The 22519-nt window shown below is 37.5% G+C and overlaps 2 protein-coding genes across 3 annotated transcripts in view; one reads left to right on the top strand and one right to left on the bottom strand.

Moving 5' to 3' along the window:
* Positions 1–1891: 1891 nt before the first annotated feature.
* Positions 1892–5307, bottom strand: ATG12 (autophagy related 12). Its single transcript, XM_062599604.1, has 4 exons — positions 5128–5307; positions 4829–4965; positions 3164–3226; positions 1892–2789 (listed from the first exon to the last, which is right to left on the bottom strand). Exons 1-4 carry the CDS (start codon positions 5294–5296, stop codon positions 2730–2732), a joined length of 429 nt encoding a protein of 142 aa, XP_062455588.1. The 5' UTR covers positions 5297–5307; the 3' UTR covers positions 1892–2729.
* A 125-nt stretch (positions 5308–5432) lies between these two features.
* The window catches only part of AP3S1 (adaptor related protein complex 3 subunit sigma 1), a 30560-nt gene continuing 13473 nt past the window's right edge, over positions 5433–22519 (top strand). For both annotated transcript variants that reach the window (XM_062599347.1, XM_062599348.1), the window contains exons 1-4: positions 5433–5645; positions 9323–9414; positions 11799–11910; positions 16655–16726. In XM_062599347.1, coding sequence (XP_062455331.1) covers positions 5577–5645; positions 9323–9414; positions 11799–11910; positions 16655–16726 — 345 coding nt within the window. In that variant the 5' untranslated portion in view covers positions 5433–5576. The remainder of the gene's footprint in view (positions 5646–9322; positions 9415–11798; positions 11911–16654; positions 16727–22519) is intronic.

Genomic DNA, 22519 nt, shown 5'->3' with positions numbered 1-22519 from the left:
TCTCCACTTCATCTGTGGATATGGTAAGTCATACCTATATATAGGTAGCAGCAAGGGAGTAGGGGAAAAAAAAGCTTAAAAAGCAATATAGCAGTGTTAGGCATTAGAAGAGACTGCCTATAGAGCTTGTAAAAAGGTTCATCATTACTGATGTTTGTCTACTCAAATACCTACCAGGAACAATTAAATACACTTAGTCCTGCTTTTGGATAGGGGAAGCACTTCTAATTTTATACAATTCTGCTTTCCCTGTACTATCTGATACACATTTAATAGTGGTGTCCTTGTGATAAGACAGGGGATTTAGGGGCTAGTGTCACCTCTCAAAAATTTGACAGATAAAATAAAAATAAGCCACAGAATTAGAATTACTGGGGAAGCTTCTGCAGTTAATAAAACAGGATAGTGTTTAGCTAAAAGAAACCACTAGAAATAGAAATGTAGGAACAAATTGAAATAAGTAATTAAATACAATTCAAAGAACATGCTGAATCTTTAATACATAATTCATAAATCTATGTAAGTTGTTCAAATAAAAAAACAGTACTGAATAAAGGAAATCAGAACTATTACTGCAGAGTTTACTTGACTGGACTATTAACTTGTAGGAGATTGAAGTAAACTTTTTTTTCTTTTAAACTTAAGAGAATAAAGCTTACCAATAGATTCAACATAAAAACAACCTTCTACCATTAGATGGCAAGATACAATGACCTACAATCCTCCTTCACCTCAAGATCCTAGTGGTTTGTTTTCATCTTATTTTTCTTGCATCACTACATGTATTTGCACTACTACACCAATAGTTTCATTTGTTAAGATCAAGTGAGGTGAAAGACAGCAATCAAACATTCTTTAGAGAGAAAGAGACACAGACTAGTAGCTTATCTTAGGCAAATGTACTGCCACAAACAAGAGAAAACTACTTACATTTGTAAAGGAGGCAAAATGGACATTAAAAAACACCAGAAAACAAAAATCTAGAAAAACTATGCATGTATCTTTGTCCTCGCGTACCCTCTAGCGGCTATACAAGGTTACAATAGCTTTACAGTAACCGAGCAGGCAGAGCTGGTTTCAAGGGGACAGGCACAGAGTGACTTTCACATTAGTTTTGTTAAATAGACTTACTATACCACGACTAGCATTTTGAATAGGCAAAAGTATGGATTACAGTGTTTTAAGTTTGGAACCAATTCTATGTTGTCAGCTGAATCTAAAAGACTCCAATATAAGCCTTCTACATGAATAGTTGGATAAAGTTTAAACCTTTCTAATGTGATGTATGTATTATACATTCAGGGCATATGCCTATGTTATCATGCCAAGTGTTATCTACATGCTGTCAAACTGCAGCAACATTAGCAGGGTAAGCTGGGTATTTGCTCTCCAGAAGTTCTGCAAATATGGAAAAATCTAATACATGGGTTGCAGAGACTGTATAAAAGCCACCCATACTACATATACAGGTTGCACGAAATGGCAAAAATCACCTCAGTGAGTTGGACAAGCATGCTTTAACCTAGGACAGGTCATCTGGCTTGTATTTGCTGAAGAATCAAATTATGTCATTGACCAGAAGTGTCATCTAGCATAACAACATTCTTCAAGCAAACAGCTAACATTTACAGCTTAAATTTTAGTAAAGCTTAAACAATCTTTTAAATAAAAGATTGTACAACAGACAATTTTAAAATAACTGCTCTCCTGCCCCAAAAGCAAAGGCTGATACTGTAATCAGGGTACCAATTCCTCTCCAGGATGAAAAAAAAATCCTCATTACTTTAAAACTTATTAAAGGGATATGAAGTGCATTCTATTTCTTTGACGGAACATGCACCTGGCAAAGCAGGAAAAGAGCAGTCACCAAAGGAACATACACAGAATAGGGTTTTAGCATTCCACTGTATGATATTTTTATTAACAGAAAGATCCAACAGCTTTTGCTAGTTGTTAAACAGTGTAAAAAAAAATCCAACCAAACAAAAACAAAAAAGCCCTTTTTTCTGGCAACTGCTGAAGTGCTTGCTCAGTTTTCAACACAGTGCTAGATGATTCTGGGGGGAGGAAAATATTTCTGAGGCATATCATCGTACTGTTAATTTAAGTTAAAATTTGAACAAATATAAATGTGGTCCTTGCACTGACAATGTGAAGAAGGCACAAGGTAAAATAATTAAATTATATACAAATAAGTAAATGTTAATTATGAAAAATTCAAAATACTTTCTGGAAAAGACATCAGAGTGCACGTTCAAGATGAAGACTTCACAAAGGAAAAAAAAACACACGTAACACTCATGTCAGAAATAAACTGAATCACAGTATATATATGCAATAAATATCCCTTTTAATAAAAAGAAGCTGTCTTCAGTACAGCACATCAAGTGACAGAGAGCAGTCCACTCCTCAAGACAAAGCTGTTTCTCTTCAAATACAGCAACTGGGAGCTCAGCAGCAAGAGAGCTGGCTCTGTTCTACAGATGGCACATGCAGATTTTTGTATCCCAGATGGCACTAGAAGAAAGTTACATGATTGGATAGCCTAGGTATCTCTTCTTTTATACTATTCATCTCCATCACTTTTATAAAAGTATAGTCATATGCAGAAATGTAAAAACAAACAAACAAATAACCCTTCTTTCTGCATGTTTATAGGCAGAGCTTTTGAAGGTTAGTCCCTTTTCCATTTCTGAAGATTGCATTTAAACTGCTGTATTGCCTGTCAGTCATCCCCACGCCTGGGTTTTGCAATAATGTAGTACAAGCTTTCCATCACTTCCAAAACACTGCAAGAAGGGAGGAAGAAAAAAAAAAGAAAAAAAAAGATGTTAGGATACATGAAGTAAAACAAAAACAAACTAGTAAAATGTGTCACAGCATAGTGCTAGTCATAAGAAAGCTCATCATAATGGGAGGCATGATAACATACTACACATGAAGGACTGCTTTTCCAGAGACTGTAAGAAGTAATGTCACTTTAAAATCTATTAATATGGAATGAATATCAACTAGATTACACTAAATCCAAGGTATTATCAGTATAGCTGATAATCATACAGCTATCAGTATAGCTTGGGGCAATGGCAGATTTAATGTAACAGAAGTATATTGATAGATTCTGGTAAGTACATTTAAAAAGGATATTCAAAATGAAAGTCACCTCATAAAGGGTCCCAACTTCCTGGTCTGGGGATGGAGCAAAGGACTGATTCACGTATATAAACTGCAAGGAAAGAAAACAGAAGATGAAGATCTCCCTGCAAGGCACACAGAAGAAACATTCTTCAGCCAGAAGTGGGTAAATTTATCCTCTGTTCTCCATTTATTTTGTAATCTTCAAAATCCACATCAGACTACCATTGGTCAGTATTTTCACTCTGGTGCAGATGGGCAACATGACTTCTAGGAGTCATGTCTGACTGGCCAAACCAAGCGTGCCCACTGCTACCTTCTGCAAACTCATCCATTAGTCTTCCATACAGTACCCTGAAGTTAACTCAGTAGTTTAGTTCTTGCTCTTATTTTGAGTATCCAACCCATTCCCACTATTGTAAGCTTGCTCAATTAGAACAACAGAAACTACAATTATTTCGTTCTTCTTTGAAGTCATCCTTTACACTTCCTGCTCCAAATATATACGCATACACAGAAGCTATTTAACAGCATCAAAAGAGAGCCTTGAGATCCAGAGCACAAGAAGGCCATGTGTGGTAGGATATCAATGTACTATTTTCAAAACAGGTCATAAAATTCCTAGGGCTTTGTTCCTGAAGTTAGCCTTAAGGTGAAACTACACTGGAAGTCTCTGTGCTGCTACCTTTCTTGCTCAGTCAATAAGGTGGCAGTTAATTAAATAAATAGTTGAGAATATCTATTAGCAGAAAAAATATGAACTCTTCTTTGAGAGGTTAATCCTTGGTTCCTTGGGGGTGGATGGGAGGGAAAAAAAAAAACAAAAAAACTTCTACTGATCACTAGCTGAAATAGACTGTTAGTAAAGTTGTTTACACATGTAGATTTAAATAGCCACCAGATCAAGGAGAGTGATTTTATCTGATACTTTAGATATGCAGTTGCATATTTTAAAAAAATCTAGCTTTAACTTGATCTTAAACAAAAACTTTAAAGCATATGGCTTTAAGACTTCCCTGCTAACTGCAAAATCAGTGCAATTATATTTGCATATCTGTTCCAGCCATTCCAGCTTTTACTTAACCAGAAGTGCACCAGGGCTTCTTAGGCAGAATGAACTCAAACAATATTGGCACTGGGCTTACAAAGAAGCATATATTTCCAAACTACCCATTTTAAAAGAGAGGAAAAAAAATGTTCTATGATAGTAGTCTTAAACTGTTTTGGGGAGGGGAGGGGAGTGAAGAAAACAGCCACCAGCTGTCAGAGAGACAATCCCATACCTTTCAGAGCCTTGGAACATTTTCTCCACACACCCGACCTTTAGAGCTGCACTGCAGTATGAACCCCTTTCACTGAAATACATTGCTGCGCAACAGGTACACAGCTCCATCCTGCACAGCAGCATCAGACAAGGAAAAAAAAATGAAGACATAGGAAAAAATAGAGAGGCTGGAACTGCAGTCTGAGCATGTCCACATGGCATTGCTTTGGGAAGTATTGCTCATCTCAACGTTATACAGTGGGATAATCTCGGAATAGTTTTACTGCTGCTTTTACACGAAGTTTCCTTGCAGGTGCCACGGCCTAGGCTCAGTCTCCCCGGAAAGCCAACACTCCAGCAACCTGAACGCACCACCGAGCGCAAAACCCTCTTCTGCTGCCGCCCCGGCCCGGCCCGGCCCGCCCGTACCAGCTGCTCGGAGGCCATCAGCTTGAGGAACTTCTTGATGAAGTCGACGAGGCCCTGGATGGTGCGGGTGCGCTCCACCGCCCACTTCTTGGTCTTCATGATGGGGGTGTCCCCCACCGCCTTCAGCAGCACGTCGACTGCGGAGGCAGCGGCCGTTAGTGGCGCGCGCCAGCCCGCCCCGCCCCGCCCCTCATTGGCCGGAGCCCCGCGCCCCCTCCGCCCATTGGCCAGCGCGCCTGCCCGTCAGAGCAGAATCCCCACCCCCGACCTGGCTCACTGACTTTTTCTCCCCCCATTACTTTTCTTTTTAGTGTCGCCGGCGGGTTCTTCGCTGCCCGGCGAGCCCGCCGAGGGGGCAGCCGGATCGGCAGCCCCCGCCGAGGCTCCGCCCTCCTGGGTGTCCTCCCCGCCCTCCCTTCGGCCCTCGCTCTGAGGCGAGACCGGCGGCTGCTCCCCTGCTTCCGCCATACTGCCCTCGGCGAGCCGCCGGCGGAAGTGACGCACGGCACCGCGTTAACGAGCTCGCTTTGCAAGCCATTTTGTCCCTCGCGGGCCACCGCCGCCACCGCTTGGCCGCCCGCTGGGTGACGCGGCGGCGGGTCACGTGCCGGGGGAGCCGTTCCGCCGCTAACGGCTCCGGCTGCGGGCGACGTGGGCGCGCGCGAGCTGCCGCCGCCGCCCTGCGGGGGGAGGGCAGGGCAGGGCGGAGCGGAGCGGAGCGCAGCCGCCCGCCCGCCGCGGCCCCACCATGATCAAAGCCATCCTCATCTTCAACAACCACGGCAAGCCGCGGCTCTCCAAGTTCTACCAGCGCTATGTACGGGCGGGCGGGGCCGGGCCGGGCCGGGCGGGGCGGGGCGGGGGGCTGGGGCCGGGGCCGGGCCGCCCCGCGGCGGCGGCGGCGCCGGCGCCGGGGTGGGCCCGGCGGGTCGCGCGCGCTCTGAGAGCGGCCGCCTCGGTCGTGCTCGCGCAGCGCCGCGCGGCTGGGCGCCTTGGCCGCGTCCGGCCCCGGGGGCGGGCGGCGCCGTGCGCCCGAGAGCGCCGCGAAGGGCCCCCGCTGGGCCGGCCTGCAAACGGGCGGGACGCGGCGCGGCACGGCACGGCACGGCACGGCACGCCGCCGCGGTGCCTTGTCGGGGGTTGCTGCCTGCTGCTTTGCGCTTAAGCGCAGTTAGGCGGGCGGAGAAAACGGAAGACGAGAAAGCGCTGGGGTTGTTCGAGGGGCGGTTTCGGCGGCAGTGAGGTGGTAAAGAAAGCTGTTTGCCGTCAGATACCACGCGTTAGTCTCTCTGAAGGCAACGGAAGGCGGCCTGCTTCAAGGGCAGGCTAGGTTCTCCGGTCTTACTCGTGGCATCGGTACCACAAACTCCGTAGTGCTTTTTAGCCTAACTTTCTGCATCCCTGATGTAGTGCCGCATGTCTCCACGCCGTGGCGGCGGTGCTGGAGTTGGGAAGATGAGAATACGGTTTCATAGGACCCTTGAAAGTAATTGATTAGTAAGCAGAAGCTTTTCCTTTGAAAACTTTCAGAGAGCAAAAATAATTCTGACACAAATAAATGTAAAGAATTGGAAAAATATATTCTTTCACATTGGAGAAAGCAAATTTTGAAGCAGCTCAAAATGCAGTGAACATGGCCTAAAGGAAGTGTAGCCACAGGGAATTAAGAAACAAGCTGAAAACAGTTGATTTAATTCCAGGATTAGAGACTTTAAGATAATGTTTTAATCATATTCTACCTTTCCTAACAAGCAGGTGAAACTCTATGTGGGCTGACCTTGGCCATAAAACACCCAAAAACACATGATGCTTCTCAGAATTATATTTTAAGAATATTCTTCTTTAGTAGTGTTATTGTTTACTCTAATTTATAACCAGTTATTTGCAATTCTGGCCATTACAAAAGTTGTATTTAACTTTACTGGAAGGGTTATATCTTAATTTGTACACATCCGAGCAGAAACAAGGACTGTGAGAGTTCAGGTTGCATCATCAGGCCTTTTAATAAAGGAATGTAACTGATACGTATCATTGCCATGGGTAACTGAATTTAATCCTGTCTCAGAGGAAGGACAGTATTGAAAATTCTTGTTTTTAAACCAGTTTTCTCCTTTCTCCTGAATTCTGGTTTACCACACTGACATCTTTCATTTCCCATTTCAAATTAAAAAATATCTAAAGCAGTCTCGCTTACCTGTATTGATAAGCATCCATTCCTCTTGTGTGCATCCTCACTTCTTTCTGATGACTGCAGAGTTGTGGCAAATTGCTAAAAAAAAAAAAAAAAAAAAAAAAAAAAAAAAAAAAAGTATTTTTTTTCCTTTTTTCCCTTTTTTTTTTTTCCTGTCAGTCTGAAGGTAACAGTTAATTGGTAGGATAGGTAGATGAAAGATACTGGTATGTAAAACTTGAATTTGTGTGAAGTAGTTCACTTCTGTTCTTGGTTTCTGTTGTAATTTCACTTTTTGTGTCATTTGTTAATGTTGTTAAATGCATAATGTTGGTGGGGGAAAGGAGAGAAGTGAATGGTAGGAAAAAATCAAATTTTTCTTGAGAGCTAGTTACTTTAATCATTAGAAGAAATCTTCAGTGCATGCAATAGGTTAATGTGCCTGTATAAAGGCATATACAAACATATATACCTGTATAAAGAGAGCAGTTTGCAGATTTGAAAATTTAAATATGTTGAACTAAAAATTATGTCAACATTCTTGTCCAGAGTTAGTAGTCTGTAGTTTGCAAACGAGCTATTTTTGCATCTTGCGAACTTAAGTGATTTTTCTAAGTCTTTGAGGTTTATATAAGCAGGTGTGACTGTTGTCTTGATTATCTTTTTGTGTGTGGCTTCAATAACATAGGACTATTTATAGAGTTTTTGAAACATGTACAGTTTGATATCAGTTGAACCAGTATTAAAGGGAGATTTCCATTTCTTTTTACAAATAGAAGTGTCTCCTCTCCTCCTTTGTGAGAGATTAATTTGAGTCAGGTCTGTGAAATCTGGTTGTTTTTCTGGTGGCAAAAAAATGGTAGAACACGACTGTTGTGTGAGTTTGTTTGTTTTTTTTTTTTTTTTTTTTTCATATGATACAGAGGATTGGAAGAGTTGTCCCTGGATAAAATTAAGCTAATAATTCTTTGCAGTTAAGTAGAGTAATAATAATTCTCAGCAATTAAGTATGAAGATAAATGTGCCATGTTATTTTGTTTTACAATATAGACCATGGCTGTAACTTCAAAGTACAGAACAAGTTTCTGATTAACTTTGAAAGTAAAGACAGATTCTTAATATAAAAGCTATGCTTTAATTACTGAAAAGTATTTATCTTGTTATCTTAAGGAAAGGAAGTGGGTATTATCTCTTTTCTTGATGTCAGAAAACGTGGTGGGATGAAGGTGAGGTTACCGCACTGTAGGAAGGCAGGCATAACTTAGGGAATACAGACTATAAAAGCAAAGGATCTGTGCTTCAGAGAACAATTTACTTCTGCCGATGTCTTTTGTAAATGTCTTTATGTATTCTAGGGCTTGTTTGTAAAATAACACATGAATCTGAGGGGAATGCATATAAGCCAGGCTGATACCAGGCTTTGTTTCATTAGCAGTCATCTAAGGACTGCACTGTTTTATCTGAAGTCACTTTTAAGATATGTGCACCACCTTAGCAGAGAATGCTTTTTCATGTAATGGTTTAAAATGCAGACTTGCTCTTATTTGGTGACTTCAGGGCTTGGTGCTATAAAATAAACATGAGATTTGAAGAATTGTAAGTAATTTTTTTTGACTGCTGAAGTGCTATAAATTTGTTGAAAATGAAACTGCACTTCTAGAAGTGTAGCAAAAGTGTGTATGTGTGCAGTGGTGAAAGGACAGTTACGGTGGGAATTTAGGAAGAGACTAGTGAACTCAGATTTTAGAAGCAATGTTTCTGATCAATAAAAGACTGTTACACAGTAAGTTATGGCTTCACAGAAGGTGTTGCTCGTGATACCATTGTATTTTGACCTGTTTCAGAAAGAGTGATTTGAGCATTTGAGGTGTTTTTGTTGTTTGTTTTTTTCCCCACAAGCCTGTGATGCTGTGTTTTTTGCCTTGGTAATAGCTGAAATGAATTTCAAAGCAAGTCCATAAACATTCAGCCTTCAGTGGAGATATAAAAACTTCTGAATATTTCAAAATACTTCATATTTAATTGAAGGTATAATTTCTAAGTCTTGGTGTTTAAGCTTCTTAAAAACAGTTAATTCTTTCACATTTTTTTTCCACAGTCATTTAGTTCTCTGCTAGTTCAATTCAACTTGCAAAAATGTCTCTTTACCAGAGATGTTGAAATTATATAAAAACAGTGTGCAACTTGATGCTTGCCAGATTTAAGGCGTCAAAATTTGATAGTTTGAGGATGCTCAAATACTTCACATTATATTTGTTAATGTGTGCTGTGTATTGATAATTAATTCATTTTAAACTCACATCAAAAATTGTTTTCTTTTGCAGAGTGAAGATACACAGCAGCAAATTATCCGAGAAACTTTCCATTTAGTATCAAAACGTGATGAAAACGTTTGTAATTTCCTAGAAGGAGGCTTGTAAGTATAAAGTTCAAAATAAATATGTGATATTTTTCAGCTAGCAAAGATTATCACTACTGCATGTGGCATAACTGTTTTTACAGTTGTAATGTAAGCATAGTGTTACTTCAAAATATTTTAATGCACTGGTAACATTGTTATTTCAGTGATAAACATGCATATTCTTTACTCCTGAAACTTAAGTAAATATAATTAAATGAGTTAGGCAATAAAATTTTTGTTTTCTACTGCTATAATTGAATTAGTGGCTATAAAGGTATTTTAGATACAAGGTGGAGAAGAAACAGGCAGATGATACCTAACCAGTTTCCTTATAATCTAGCTAAAGATTTCTGGCCTTATTCTAAGAGGTATTTGCAATTGTCCTATCCACTGAGAAAACTGAAATATTTTGTAGCTGATGTTTAGGCTTGAGCTCCTAAAATTTGAGTGGACAGTCTCCAATAAAATGCTTTCCCCTACCTTTAAGTTAGAGTTCAGGCTTGCTGTGTGAACTGGGAAAAAAGATATCTTTAAAATATGCTAACTACTACAGTTTTAACCAAGACTTCTTTACTAATATGGTTAGACCAACCAGAGTTTTAAATGTTAGCTGTTAGTAGTCAATAGTACAGACTATAAAGTTTAGTTGCCTTTTTTTAAAGAAGGCACACCCAAAATATCCTGTCATGGATTTTTTTTTTCCATAGTATGGTCTTGCTTTAATTAAAAGAAGTTCTGAAACAGAGGAGTATTTTATTTTGGGTCATGAAGGCTAAATAGTTATAAACAACCCCCTTCTAGGAAAAGGATGGAGCAAATTTATGATGTTCTATATAAACATAGGATGCTTAACGTAATATCATAATCTGTAATCATGGAAATTTCTAATAGCTGAAAACTGATGTGTTAATGCTTCAACTCACTGTGTGCAGAGTCATGGTTAAACATATACCTGTACCATGTCAGCTATGATGGCTTTTTTCTGATGAAGATGAACCCTAATTATTTATTATTTTCTTTATAATTATTTATTATTTTTACTAAAATCCTTCTCTTTCAAGTGCTCAGCTGTAGATTTTTGATTCTGTGGTTCTGTTTTTGGAGGTAGTTACAAGCTGGAAACTTGCTGGATTGAATTCTGGACGTGAAAGACAAGCCGTTTGTGGCCGGCAGAGGACACAAGTACAGCTTTCCTCCTGCTGCTTGTTTTGTAGAGTTGTCATTTCATTATTTTTTTTTGTGTGTAAATAAAGCACAAAAGAGGAAACTTTACATGTCATTTTTTTTCCAGTTATATATATATATGTATATATATAAGTATTTGCCTGATACTGCTTAAATGTGGTTACTGCTGTTTAGGAACAATGTTTTGTTTTGTTTTCTCCCTCAAGCAGTAATTAATGTAAAGCAAAGCGCTTAAGCAAGTGTCCTAAAGATTTGTTTTTCCTTGTCACCTCTCTGCCCCCTCCCCTGCCAACTTCCTCTGAAGTATCCTTTTTTTTCCTATTTTTTTTGATTTTATTTTTCTCAAGGCTTGTGATCCAGTTCTAGTACAGTGTTAAGAGAGAATTGAGCTTCATAGCTGTGTAGTACTAGGCTACAGAATTTTTTCATTTCTATTTGAACGGCACTCATACAGCTGACAGCAAGCGTTAATGATCTAAAGAAAATCTCTTACAGTTGTATGTATCTCCTTGGGGAAGGCTACAGCAGAAGAGTGAAAGTACATATCTGCTTAGAGATCTTCTTGTTCACTAATGAGATGTTCAGTGAGCAATAGAAATTAATTTTTTCTCCACTTTAACATTGCGTCATAAGTGATTGGTTGGACTACAGTAATCTTTTACTATGAAATATTATATAGCGCAACAATGTTACGCATTCTTGGTTATGATGCATACCATAAACCCAATCTAAGGCTTTTTGCTTGAGTCCAAATATTAGTCTGCATTATTTTTTCTTGTCTTGGCGGCTTCTCTGAGAAGGACTACAGATGACGCTTAAGCATATGCTCTGTTCTTAGTAATGCAGATCAATGTCTGTACAGTGCCCACTAATGTATCATGGAATTACATCTAATAACCATTTTTGATTGAACAGTAGCCTACATGATCTGTTTGGATTGATTGTAATAAAAATGTGCATATGTCAGCATAGATAATTATCCATATGGATAACAGTAACTGTGCTTGTGTGGTAAACGTAACTTCGGCTGTCTTGATGATTTGTTGTTTTTCTTCCATTTTAATTATATCACAAAATAAAAGTTGTTATGTAGTTGGATTTGGGAAAGCTCCAACCATTAACAATAGGCTTCCTATTAACTGAAATAACGCTGGTGGTCTGCAGAGCTTATCCTAAGATACTGACTAAGCTTTCTTCTTTTCTTTCCCATTTAGATTAATAGGTGGATCTGACAACAAACTAATTTATCGACACTATGCCACCTTGTATTTTGTCTTCTGTGTGGATTCTTCAGAAAGTGAACTTGGCATTTTAGACCTAATACAGGTGAGTTTTGTTTCCTTATAAGTGGAATTCTACTTCTACGTTCCTTAGAATTCTAGTATTTAACACTGACCTTTTCTGAACTACTTGAAAGTGAAGGTCATTTTCATACTATGAATACACCTGAAGTGCAGAGTATTACTTTTAGATAGTTTGCAGTTTTCTAGACTTTCCTTGAAAAGGTTATTTCCCAAGTTGGTGATAAAGAAAACGGTTCATTTGGAAACTACTGAACATTCATCAGCCATTTTTTGCTGCAGCTCTGCAAGGCCTTGTTTTGACTCTAGAAATATTCAGATCAATATAGTACAGTTCAGATGTAATTTGGATTGAGAGTTTGATACATAAAGCTGCTACTGTGTTGTAAGTAAGACTATCTGGATCAGTCATTCTGACCTGCTACATTGTGCAGGACCATTATGCAAACTTCAGCTAGCGCTTTTCTCACTGTGGTCTACTATATGTATTAATAGTGATGTTCAGCAGTCTCCAGTTATTTCCAGTGACATAGAGTAACCTACATTTTACTTTCTGGTGTTGAAGCAAGTTGCTGGAGCTTACTGCTCCGTGTATGTGCTGACCCATCAAACAGTCTGAATTAGGCAGTTCTTAAACAGTTCTATAATATTGTTGCTTCCTGTGATAGAAGTTCTTTGATGGATTTCCATTTCTCAATTTCACATCTTTTCACATCTTTTTGATTAAGGCCCAATGTTTATTTACACAACAAAATGTAGTTACTTGAAGCAGAAATATTTCTGTTTATATAACTTCATAGAATCATAGAATGGTAAGGTTGGAAGGGACTTCTGGAGATCATCTAGTCCAACCCTCAGCATAGCCCCATATGAGGGTTGAACTCATGTCCTTGGCATTAGCATCAACATGCTCTAACCAACTGAGCCAAACCGACCAATATTTCTATTATTTTCTGATCCATATGATTTTGTTTATACAGTCTCACTACGGTACCTGCACCTTTGCAGTATTTCTATTTCTCTAAGTCATTGTTGGCTGACCATTTGATTGTAGTTGAAAGTGTACAGAGATCAATTAAACATTTTTAATTTCCATTTTGGATGACAAGGAGGAATCTGTTGACCATCGTTGCTGGGAGGATTCAGAGTTAAATGTATCTTATACTAGAAAAATGTCCTCAAAGTTTATTATTAGATCTCAATTCCATGTGCAGCCCAGACTGGCACCATACATGTATACACATCCACCTGATTAAATAAGCTTTGTCTTTTTAATATGTTTGTAATTGTTGCTGCATTTTCATACATCTTTGTTTACTGTAACTCACAGTCAGTGCAGCTAAGAGTAAGCTGTCTGGAGTTTATGAATCATACATGTATTGCATTGTTTGAAGAAGTCGTTATTTAGAAGGCCAGTTTATGATTTCCTAAAAGTAGATTGGTGAAATCAACCTATAACTCAGTCTAGCTTGTAGAGAGTCTGTCTTGTAAATTGAGTAGATCTGTAGTAGATTAGATTACATGCAGTAGCCTGTGGTTCTTTTCAGCATAACATTTTTGTTGTATTTGGTAATATTTAGAATACTTCTGGAAAGGCTTCTTGCATCACCATTAGGTCAGAGCTTGGTTCTGACTTAATAAATGTGCTGCATTTATCTGTCACAAGTTAGATGCTCTCTGTTTTTATACTGGGTACAAACTAGCCATGTTTGAACCTGATAATACCGCAAGGAAATTCCCACTACTAATTTTTATGTATTTTCATTTTTTTTAAATTAAAATACTTGTAAGGTTCTGCTTGTTTTTGGTTTTAATTAATTGGATGGGAGATAGGTCAGTGTCTGTACCACATGTGGTAGGTTTTAGAGTCTTTTGAATTCAGTGTAAATTACATAGTTAGCTGTAGTTCTTCCCCTTTGTCTATGGAGTATAATGTTAAAACACGTTGAAATAAAATACATAAAAAATTCTAAGTAGCTGTAGACTGGAGTGAGGAAAAATTGAATGAAATTTCCAGTGGTACCTGACTGCCTTAAACACCTAAACATCAACTTAAACATTTTTTAAGAATTTTTTACTCATTGCTGTACTTCCAAGGCATATTGTCCCAACAAGTAGCTAAATCAGTGAGATCGTGGTCTTCCTGGAAAAGCTGTGAATAATCTTGCAAGCTGCTGCTGTTCATTAAGGTGTGTATGGAAAAATACAGTGTGGTTCATTTTGAAAGCTGGATTTCTCAGTTTTTAATGGTAAATCATCCTGACCAGAGATGCTTTTATGCTAATTAAAGAAAGAGAGTGAGAGCAGCAATGTGGCTGTGAAATCTATTTTGGTAGAAAAATAGCCAACTAGTTATAAGATAATGCTTTTAGTTTAGATTAGAGTTGAGTGGAAAGTAAAGGGCAGGAGTGAAAACCAGGATGGAAAGAACATTTTGTTCGGCATTTTAACCTTGAAAGCGTTAGCCTTGAAAGGTAATACACTTCAGTTTCGATAGCTGAAGAGAGCAACTTCTATGGTCTTTCCATTACGCTGTAATGAAGGCCTGCTCTGTAGAATCTAAATGGCTAGTCTTTTAAATTTACTGGAGGAAAGCTACAATGTCAAGTGCCAAGGCATGTTGTTTTAGAACATACTGTGCAAGTGTGGGAAAATGCGATGGCTACTCCAAGGATTTTCCAATTAAAAAGGCTATGAAAGTGCCACAGTCATCTCAGATGCTTGCAGTGATATGCAAGGGATAACTTAGCACAGGTTCTGTCAAAGCATAAACCAGGCTTGTTTATGGAGAGCTCGCTGCATTACAAGATTGTTATATTCTAAACTAATGGAAGTTTCAAGTTGTGTTTGAACAGCAAAAAGCAGGGAAGGGAGGATCTTCTATGGGCAGATTGAATTAATTCTCTCTCAACATTTACTGCTGCTGTTTAGCCTAGAAAGGAGGATGAGATCTTCTTGACCTGGGTCATGCCTGGCTTGCTTATGCTTCATCTTTTGCACCTGCTTTTATTAGTATTTGGTAGTAGTTGATAGCGTCTAGCATCACATGCATTTAATTGCTTAGGTATCTGCTTTTTTCAGTTAGCCTTGTTAGCTTTCCAATCTGAATGTGTTTTATTCCCTTGTCTTAGTATTTACCTAATTAAAAAAGTAAGCTCTTCGTAGTAAAGATAATGTCTTAATTTTTTGATCTAGTATTACTGAGTACAGTGAGCTCCTGCATTCTGTTGTTGTGTGTGTGTATCAAATAACAATTTGGTATTTTGATTCTTATGGTTTACTCTCCAGTGTGTATCTGGCTTTATTAAAGCTTATTTGCCAAAAAAAAAAAAGATTTTTTGTTTTTGATTTGTTTCTTCCCCTGCTGCCTCTATTTACTTTCATGGAGGTGTGCATGGGTTTTATTTTCCTCAAATTGTGAAAGACTGTGATTTCAAAGATTAAGCACAAGAGGGAGCTATAAATTTACTTTGATTTCATAGTTATTTAATTAATGTGAATTTCATCTTCGTTTTCCTGGTCTTTATTTGAGATGACTTATTTCCATTTGAATTCTTTTTTTCTTTCTTTTTTTTTTCTTGTACCAGACTTTGTTTCTGTTGTTACTTTTTTTTTCTTTCTTTTAGAAGTTCTTTGAAAGTCTGCAATCTTGCAGATTTTGGTTTTGTGAAGTCTAATGGTTTGTCTTGCCTGATAACATTACAAAGTACACTTCAACTGTTTTTTTTTTCTTGAAACAGTTGGTGTGTTTTCTGGTTATTTTGATCTGCAAGTCTGACACATCTGAAGTAATTTCTGAAGTACTTAATATCTGTATGTGCTTTAGCACAGCTTGTTGTAATGAACAATTTGACTCAGTGAAAACTGTAATAGAAGCAAGGTAGTTCTAATTTTATGTACAACGTCAATTATTCTGCAGTGTCTTAGAACAAGGAATGTTAGTGTAAAAATGGTTTGCCATGTAGATTAGTGCTTTTAAAGACCAGTAATTCCTAATAGGTTTATATTGTATTGGTGTTCCCATTAGTCTGGACACATTCTCTTAACATGGATGGAAGATTGAGGAAGTTTCAAAGGTTTCCATTAGAAATCTTCAGCTGGTGAAAATTCTACCTGAAGAGTGCTTAGTGCTGATAGAGTTTCCTTGTGTTACAAAAATGTTCAGTGTGCGTTGATGATTGTGCATCGCAGGCAGAGATCTGAGAGTTGCGTGCTGATCTTACTCTGTAGCAGGTAAAGGTTTGAAAAGTCACCATTATAGCTATGAATCAAGTTATGAATCAAGTGTGATCTATGGGATTAGTCCTACTTGCTGGAAGCAGACCACAAAAGTTAACGTACTGTTGATATGTGGACATACATACTGCTACTAAACATATCTCTTCAGGTCTTCTGGCTGTCTGAAAGGATGTGGGGAGGTTCTTTTTTTGTTTTTGGTATGTATGTAGCTTTGTTTTTTCAGGTCACAAGAATACAGCAGTCTGTGTGCAATATATATGAGGAATATTTTCTTTACAGGTAGTTTAACTTGTACAATTGAAGCTTTTAGGTAGGGGTTACCTTTGTCCTACATTTTTGTTTTTCTTCTTTTCTTATTATTGACATAATAATGTTAACCACATAATTTCTGTGGGTGCTTTTAATGTCTTAAAATCTATATGATAGTTACTTTCCAATAGTTACATATTTGCTTTTGTTGAACATCACACACAATTGAACAACTGAGTTTCTGTTAAAGCTTGACTTTGGCTTTTTTTCCGTCTCTGCAGGTATTTGTGGAAACGCTAGACAAATGTTTTGAAAATGTCTGTGAACTGGATTTAATTTTCCATGTAGACAAGGTACTGTGATGAACTTCTGTGATATTTCTTGTTAAGTAAAATGTTTGGTTCAACTGGTACTAAACTGATCCTACTTTTATTATCAGTGAAATCTGGACAGTTTCTAGCAACATACTATTTTTGAAACTTAAAGTATGCTGAAATATGTCTTTCTAAAGGACAATAAAATAAAGTATTTAGGAGTTTGGTGCAGTTTTATTGCATAAATAATTGTAAAAATAGGAGACACCTAAATATGATTTTTATCTTTCCAAGTAGGACTTGATTTTAAGAAATAATTTGTTCTATTTTGTTTATGTTTAGATTTCAGTGTTATTCAGAAATTAAAGTTTTCCAGTGATTTTTCCAGTTAAATCTGGCAATTGCCTTTCTCATGCTATGATTATATAACTTAGATACTGTGTGGAGCTTTCTCCTCTTTCTCCTCTAAATCTCAAAGTGACATTGTCTTTTTCTAGGCATTTAAATACAGTCTTGTTTGAATGTTCAAGCTCTCTGGAATAAGAGTCTTATTTATTAAACTAGTTCAGAGAAAAGCTATTACTATTGTAATCTTTGATTTAGAAGGACATTGCCACCTCTTGCTATAAGTAATATCTGAATGATAAGAATTGAAAATACAGCAATAATATTTTTGCTCCTTCAGCTGCCTTTTGTGGCTGCTATCAGTTTCTGCACACTTTTCCGCATCTGTGAACCTCTTTTTTCATCAACAGGAGAATATATGAAAGGAAAATGAGACAGATATTGCTAAAAGTGGACTAAAAATAATAACATATTCACTATGTGAAATTAACACTTTCATGCAAGTTTAGTCCATTTCAAACTCTAAGTTGGTAAAGAAGAAACTTGTACCTTGAGCAGACACTGAAACGCCAATGACCTTGAGTAGGTGTTTGAACTGATACCATGTTCATGGAGGGTCATTAGGATTTCCAGCCAAGCAAACTATCCTTTAACTGTTTTCAAAATCACTGATTAAAATTCAGAATAATTCTTAAAATGATCTTCTGAGTTTAGAGAACCCAAATCTTGTAGGCCTGGTGTGGCAAGAAGTTTGATCCTTAGCTGCAGAATACATATAAAGCTTTTGCTCTGTAGCATGTTTCATTCAATGGTGTATCTAACAGAGGTAATTTTTTTACACCTTGTGTTTGATTAGGGATGTGTTTCTCCTGTAAATAACTTGGGGAGCTCCAGAAAGGAAATTTGTCAAAGAATATTTTACTTTGTAGTAGTTAAGTTGTTAACTGTTAAAATTACTAATGATGATATTTTCTTAAATTTTGGCTTCCTTTTGACAAATAGTTTTCAACAAGTAAAGTATTTCAGCTAATTTAGTAAAAACATTATGTGAGAATCCTGTTAAACGTTGGGGCTAGAATTTTTTTAAACTCTGAAGAAAATGCAAACCCTACATTCCTAATCAGGTATTTTAGCAAAAGTATCGCATTTATGTGCAGGAGCTGTTTGGAGTGAAACAATTCAGGTATTTGTGTTTTGAATGGTCTAGTGTTGAGAAAAGAAAGAATTAAGTAATCACTTTGACAGTCTGTTACCTGTCTTCAGTGCTTGATGGAGATGCAAAAGGTGACTCTCTTTCTGTCTCATTTTTAGAACTGTCTTAAATAGGTTTTTGGTATTTTTTTATTATTTTTTAAAAATGATTAGTATCAAAAAGACTTAAACTATGTAAACTCCACAATGCCACTGTTCTTTCTTTGGGAGAACATTGTGGTATTTCTACAAGGAAAAAATTATCTTCGTCAGGCAGCCACCCAAATACAGGACCCAGTGAATGCTGGAGCCGAGAAAGATGCTCATTTAGGAAGAATATTGGTATACTGATAGAAGTTAAGTTGGCAAAAGGAATATTGGAGGGAATGAGATAATGTTTGCTAGCTAACATAGCAGATGAGGACTTGGGGGGTCATAATTCATGCAGGAGAGAATTAGGCTCCTTTTTTTTTTTTTTTTTTTCCCCCCCCCCCACTTCTTTCCCTTCCCTCATTCAAATAAGCTTTATTAAACAAAGATTTGCTGTCACTGGAGCACAACTTTCTCCAGAAGAGGAGGCTAATTTCTGTCCTATACCGATTCCCACAGTGTAATGCTTCCTGATGGAAAAGACTTAATAGAAGTCTATCATAAGTATCTTTACAAATAAAATACTGGAATCCATTCAGTTAAGGATGTAAGGAAACGCTGTTATTTTTCTACAAGTTTTTGGTATCTCTTGGATTATCCCTCAGAGTATCACAAAAGTTTATTCTCTGACTAGAGCAGTGAACCCTCCAGAATCAGATTGCAAAGTTTTGAAGACAAGAAAATACATCTGCCACATTTTCCAGGGAGAGCTCTTGGTGCATTCCACCTCAACATTTGTTAATGCATGTGTTCATGTTTTTAGACAGAGAATGTAAAAGAAGTAAGAAGCGTTCTTGATTTTTTTACCTCAAAATTATGATTGCAAAATAGCAATTTCAGATTTTAAAAAGTTGATGTTCTCAGCAGCCTGATCTCTTTTAGAATATAAATGTAAAATATACCATATGCCATCAGTCTTTCAGTTAAACAGGTATTTTATGCTTCACTGCTACTTAATGATTTTAATTCTGAAAACTTTTGTATTACTTTAGGAAAATACATAGCAAAGTACTTAATTAAAAATAGAGAAAATGACATGTATTCAGTAATATAAAATATATTTGCAGTGAAAAAGAGGAAAAATGGTTAATATTAAAAATGTTAGTCTTGACACTGCTCACGCAGCAAACTTTTGCTGTTACTGATTTATTTTATAGTATGTTTAAGGGAAAGGTATAAATGTATTACAGTATTTTCATAATATATTTGGTCATAATCATGATTTCCTTTCATGCTAGCATAATAACTCTTTTTTTTTAATTCTATTATTTAGAAAAGCATTCCTTTAGAAGAGAAATGGAGAAACAAGATTTAATTAAGCTGCTGTCAATCTGTGGTTTATACATATTTTAAAATACTCTGCTGGAACTGCTGTCACTGTTTATCTTAGATACCATTCTATTATAGATAGCTTCTAAGCAGTTAGACATTTTAACCAAAGAAAAACCCAACAAAGGCTATAAAATACAGTAATACAACTGTTTGTATTTCAGGAATCCTTAAATTGGAGATATTTGAGAGCAGAGAAGTTTTATCAGGAGAAATAGTAGTCTGAGGTTTTTTTACATGATTTCTTTTAAGTGTCAACTGCCAGATTTTTGAAACACCTGTGCTAAGTGCATTTTGCGTCCGACTTAGTATTGTTTTGTAAATATACTTGAGCACAAGCAGAGCTGAAGTTTCATATTTCATGAAAGAACTTCTTGGGTGATGGAAAGGAAAATATTATGTCTGTAATGTGAAATGTTTACAGTAGTAGTTCTACTGAAAGCTCTACTCAGTAGTAATTCATGGTGCCTTGATTTGTATACTTAATGGAGTACTTTCTAAGAGCAGAATGATAATAAGGCAGTCCTTACAAACACTAGCAGCTAGAATAATGAAATAGTTTCATTATGACTAGGAAGATCAAGGAAGGTATTTTTTTTTTTAATGATCTGTAAGCAGCTGCATTATAGAAATTTGTGGACCTTTCTGCTTTAGAAGAACTTTATATTCCTGCTCTTCTGTCTGTTCCTAATACTCCTTGTATATACAGATTTACAAATACTACAATTTCTATTATTAACTGTTTTTTGTGAGAAGATGCTCTACTCATTCTTCATTTTATCAGTCTTCCTAAGTATAATAGCAATATCCACCAAAGGCTCTAACTTATTAATTCTGTCAAAAAGTATATTCCTATCCCTGTCTATACTGTATAGCATCAGTACTATAACTGGTCTGAAACCTAAAATTTGCCTTCTACCCTTTTCTGTGTGTTAAGTGCTTACACTTCAGTGTCTACCTTTTCAATTTCTACTTAGTTTGCAATTTGCTTGCACCTTTGTGTGGTTCTTCAAAGATTTGTACCACAGGGAATTGATGCCTTAATGAGATGCATTCTTTGAACATCTAAGACACATTTTTTTCTGTATCATGCAACGGTTAACCTTGTTTTCTTGTTGCAGTTGGGCTGCAGCCTTGCTTTATATAATCAAGTAGCCTATATACTTAAGAAGCTTTTTTTTTTTTTCTTTTTAACACATAGTAAAATAATTCAGGCTGCCTCTTCATTCTTAGAATCATAGAATAATTTATGTGGGAGGGGACCTGTGAAGGTCAAGTCGTCCAATCTCTTGTTCAAGCCAAGTCGTGATTTTGTTTGTCTTCATATTATACAAAATGAGTCAGAGAGCACTTACCATAGAGTTGTTCCCTAAGCTATGTACCAAATGCACAGCATTTTGTTCATGCTTAAGTGCATATACGAAGATGCTACTGCATGTGCTGGGAATTCAGTCGATTAGCTTCCTATCTAGGCATGTGTTATTAAGAGATAACGTTTAGTGTTGTCTGGTATCTATTTCAACCCAAATGATGATAGAGAACATGAATATTACTGACACTATTTTTCTGATACTTTTGGAGATTTCCTTGGACACCTATATGCCTGTGATCCAACCACAGTTACTCTTTAAAGCATTTGTCATGTTTGAGAAGTAAGTATTAGTATGTTCCCATGCTAGTAAATAAATTCACTTTTCTGAAGTTAGTTGGTGCACAACTATTGTAGGCTGAGATTTTATGAACTAGTCTTTTCTTTGGTGCTGCCACTATGTTCTGCGCTATCCTATGTTAAACAACTTATAGCTGATTTTTTCCAAAGCTTCAGCAGAAGTACTGTTTGCTTTGTAAGGAAAAGAGAGTTCATCCTAGGCTTAATTCTGCACAGTTAGTACATGGTCTTGCTAATTGCAGGTTAAGGAAAGCTTCCCTGGAATTTGTACAATAGCTTGGTTGAGCTCCTATAATATTTTAACAAGCTCTTTGCACTGCCCAGTGAAGTTTGTGCTGTGACAAAGGTATGGAGGTTAGTAGACAGTGCTGAAAGTTCATCATTGTAGTCATGCTCAAGCACAGATGATGGATTGAAAAATGCACTTACTGTAGATCCCTTGCACCACAATTGTTTTACACTAATGTTATCCAGCTGGGCCACTTATTGACATCTGTTAGGAGATATTTGTGTATTTTTTGTATCTTCCATCAGCTTGTATTAAAAAAAAAGAAAAAAGAAAAGAAATTCTTAAACTGCCTGTGGAATGGTGAATATCAGTGCCATTTAATTGATACCATAGGTTACTTATACAGTGAAGCAGAATTAAGTCATTTTTTTAGTACTTGGTACAACTAATATTACTACATTACACTTAAATTGCCCCTAATTCTCTGCAGCCACCTTTTTCAATAATTTGGATTTCCTGCCTGTAATGGAAAGAGCAAGTTTCTGGCTCTGCAGCACTTGCTTATACCAGTGAAAAAGGTAACTCTTGCCACAGCGTGAAGTAACATGTTTTAATCATAAAATTGTAAAATAATTCAAGTAGAGACCTCAGGAGGTCTCTCGCCCAAACTGCTGCTCACTGCAAGGTCAGCTCTGAGGTCTGACCATGCTGCTCAGGACTTCATCCCATTGGGGCTGGGAGCCCCCCAAGGAGACAGGCCTCCCTAGGCCTCCTGCGCTCTTTCCCAGCCCCCTTGCACGGGGGGAAAAGGACTCCTTATGGCCAGCCCGACCTTCTGTTATCTCAGCTTCCATCTGTTGCCGCTGGCTTTCCTGCCCTGCACTGTGGAGAAGAGCCCGACTCCGTCCCTCTGATAATC

This window comes from Rhea pennata, chromosome Z (genome assembly GCF_028389875.1).
Source record: "Rhea pennata isolate bPtePen1 chromosome Z, bPtePen1.pri, whole genome shotgun sequence".
NCBI lineage: Eukaryota > Metazoa > Chordata > Aves > Rheiformes > Rheidae > Rhea > Rhea pennata.
Note: the sequence above shows the minus strand (reverse complement) of the source record. Positions and strands in the feature narration are given on the sequence as shown.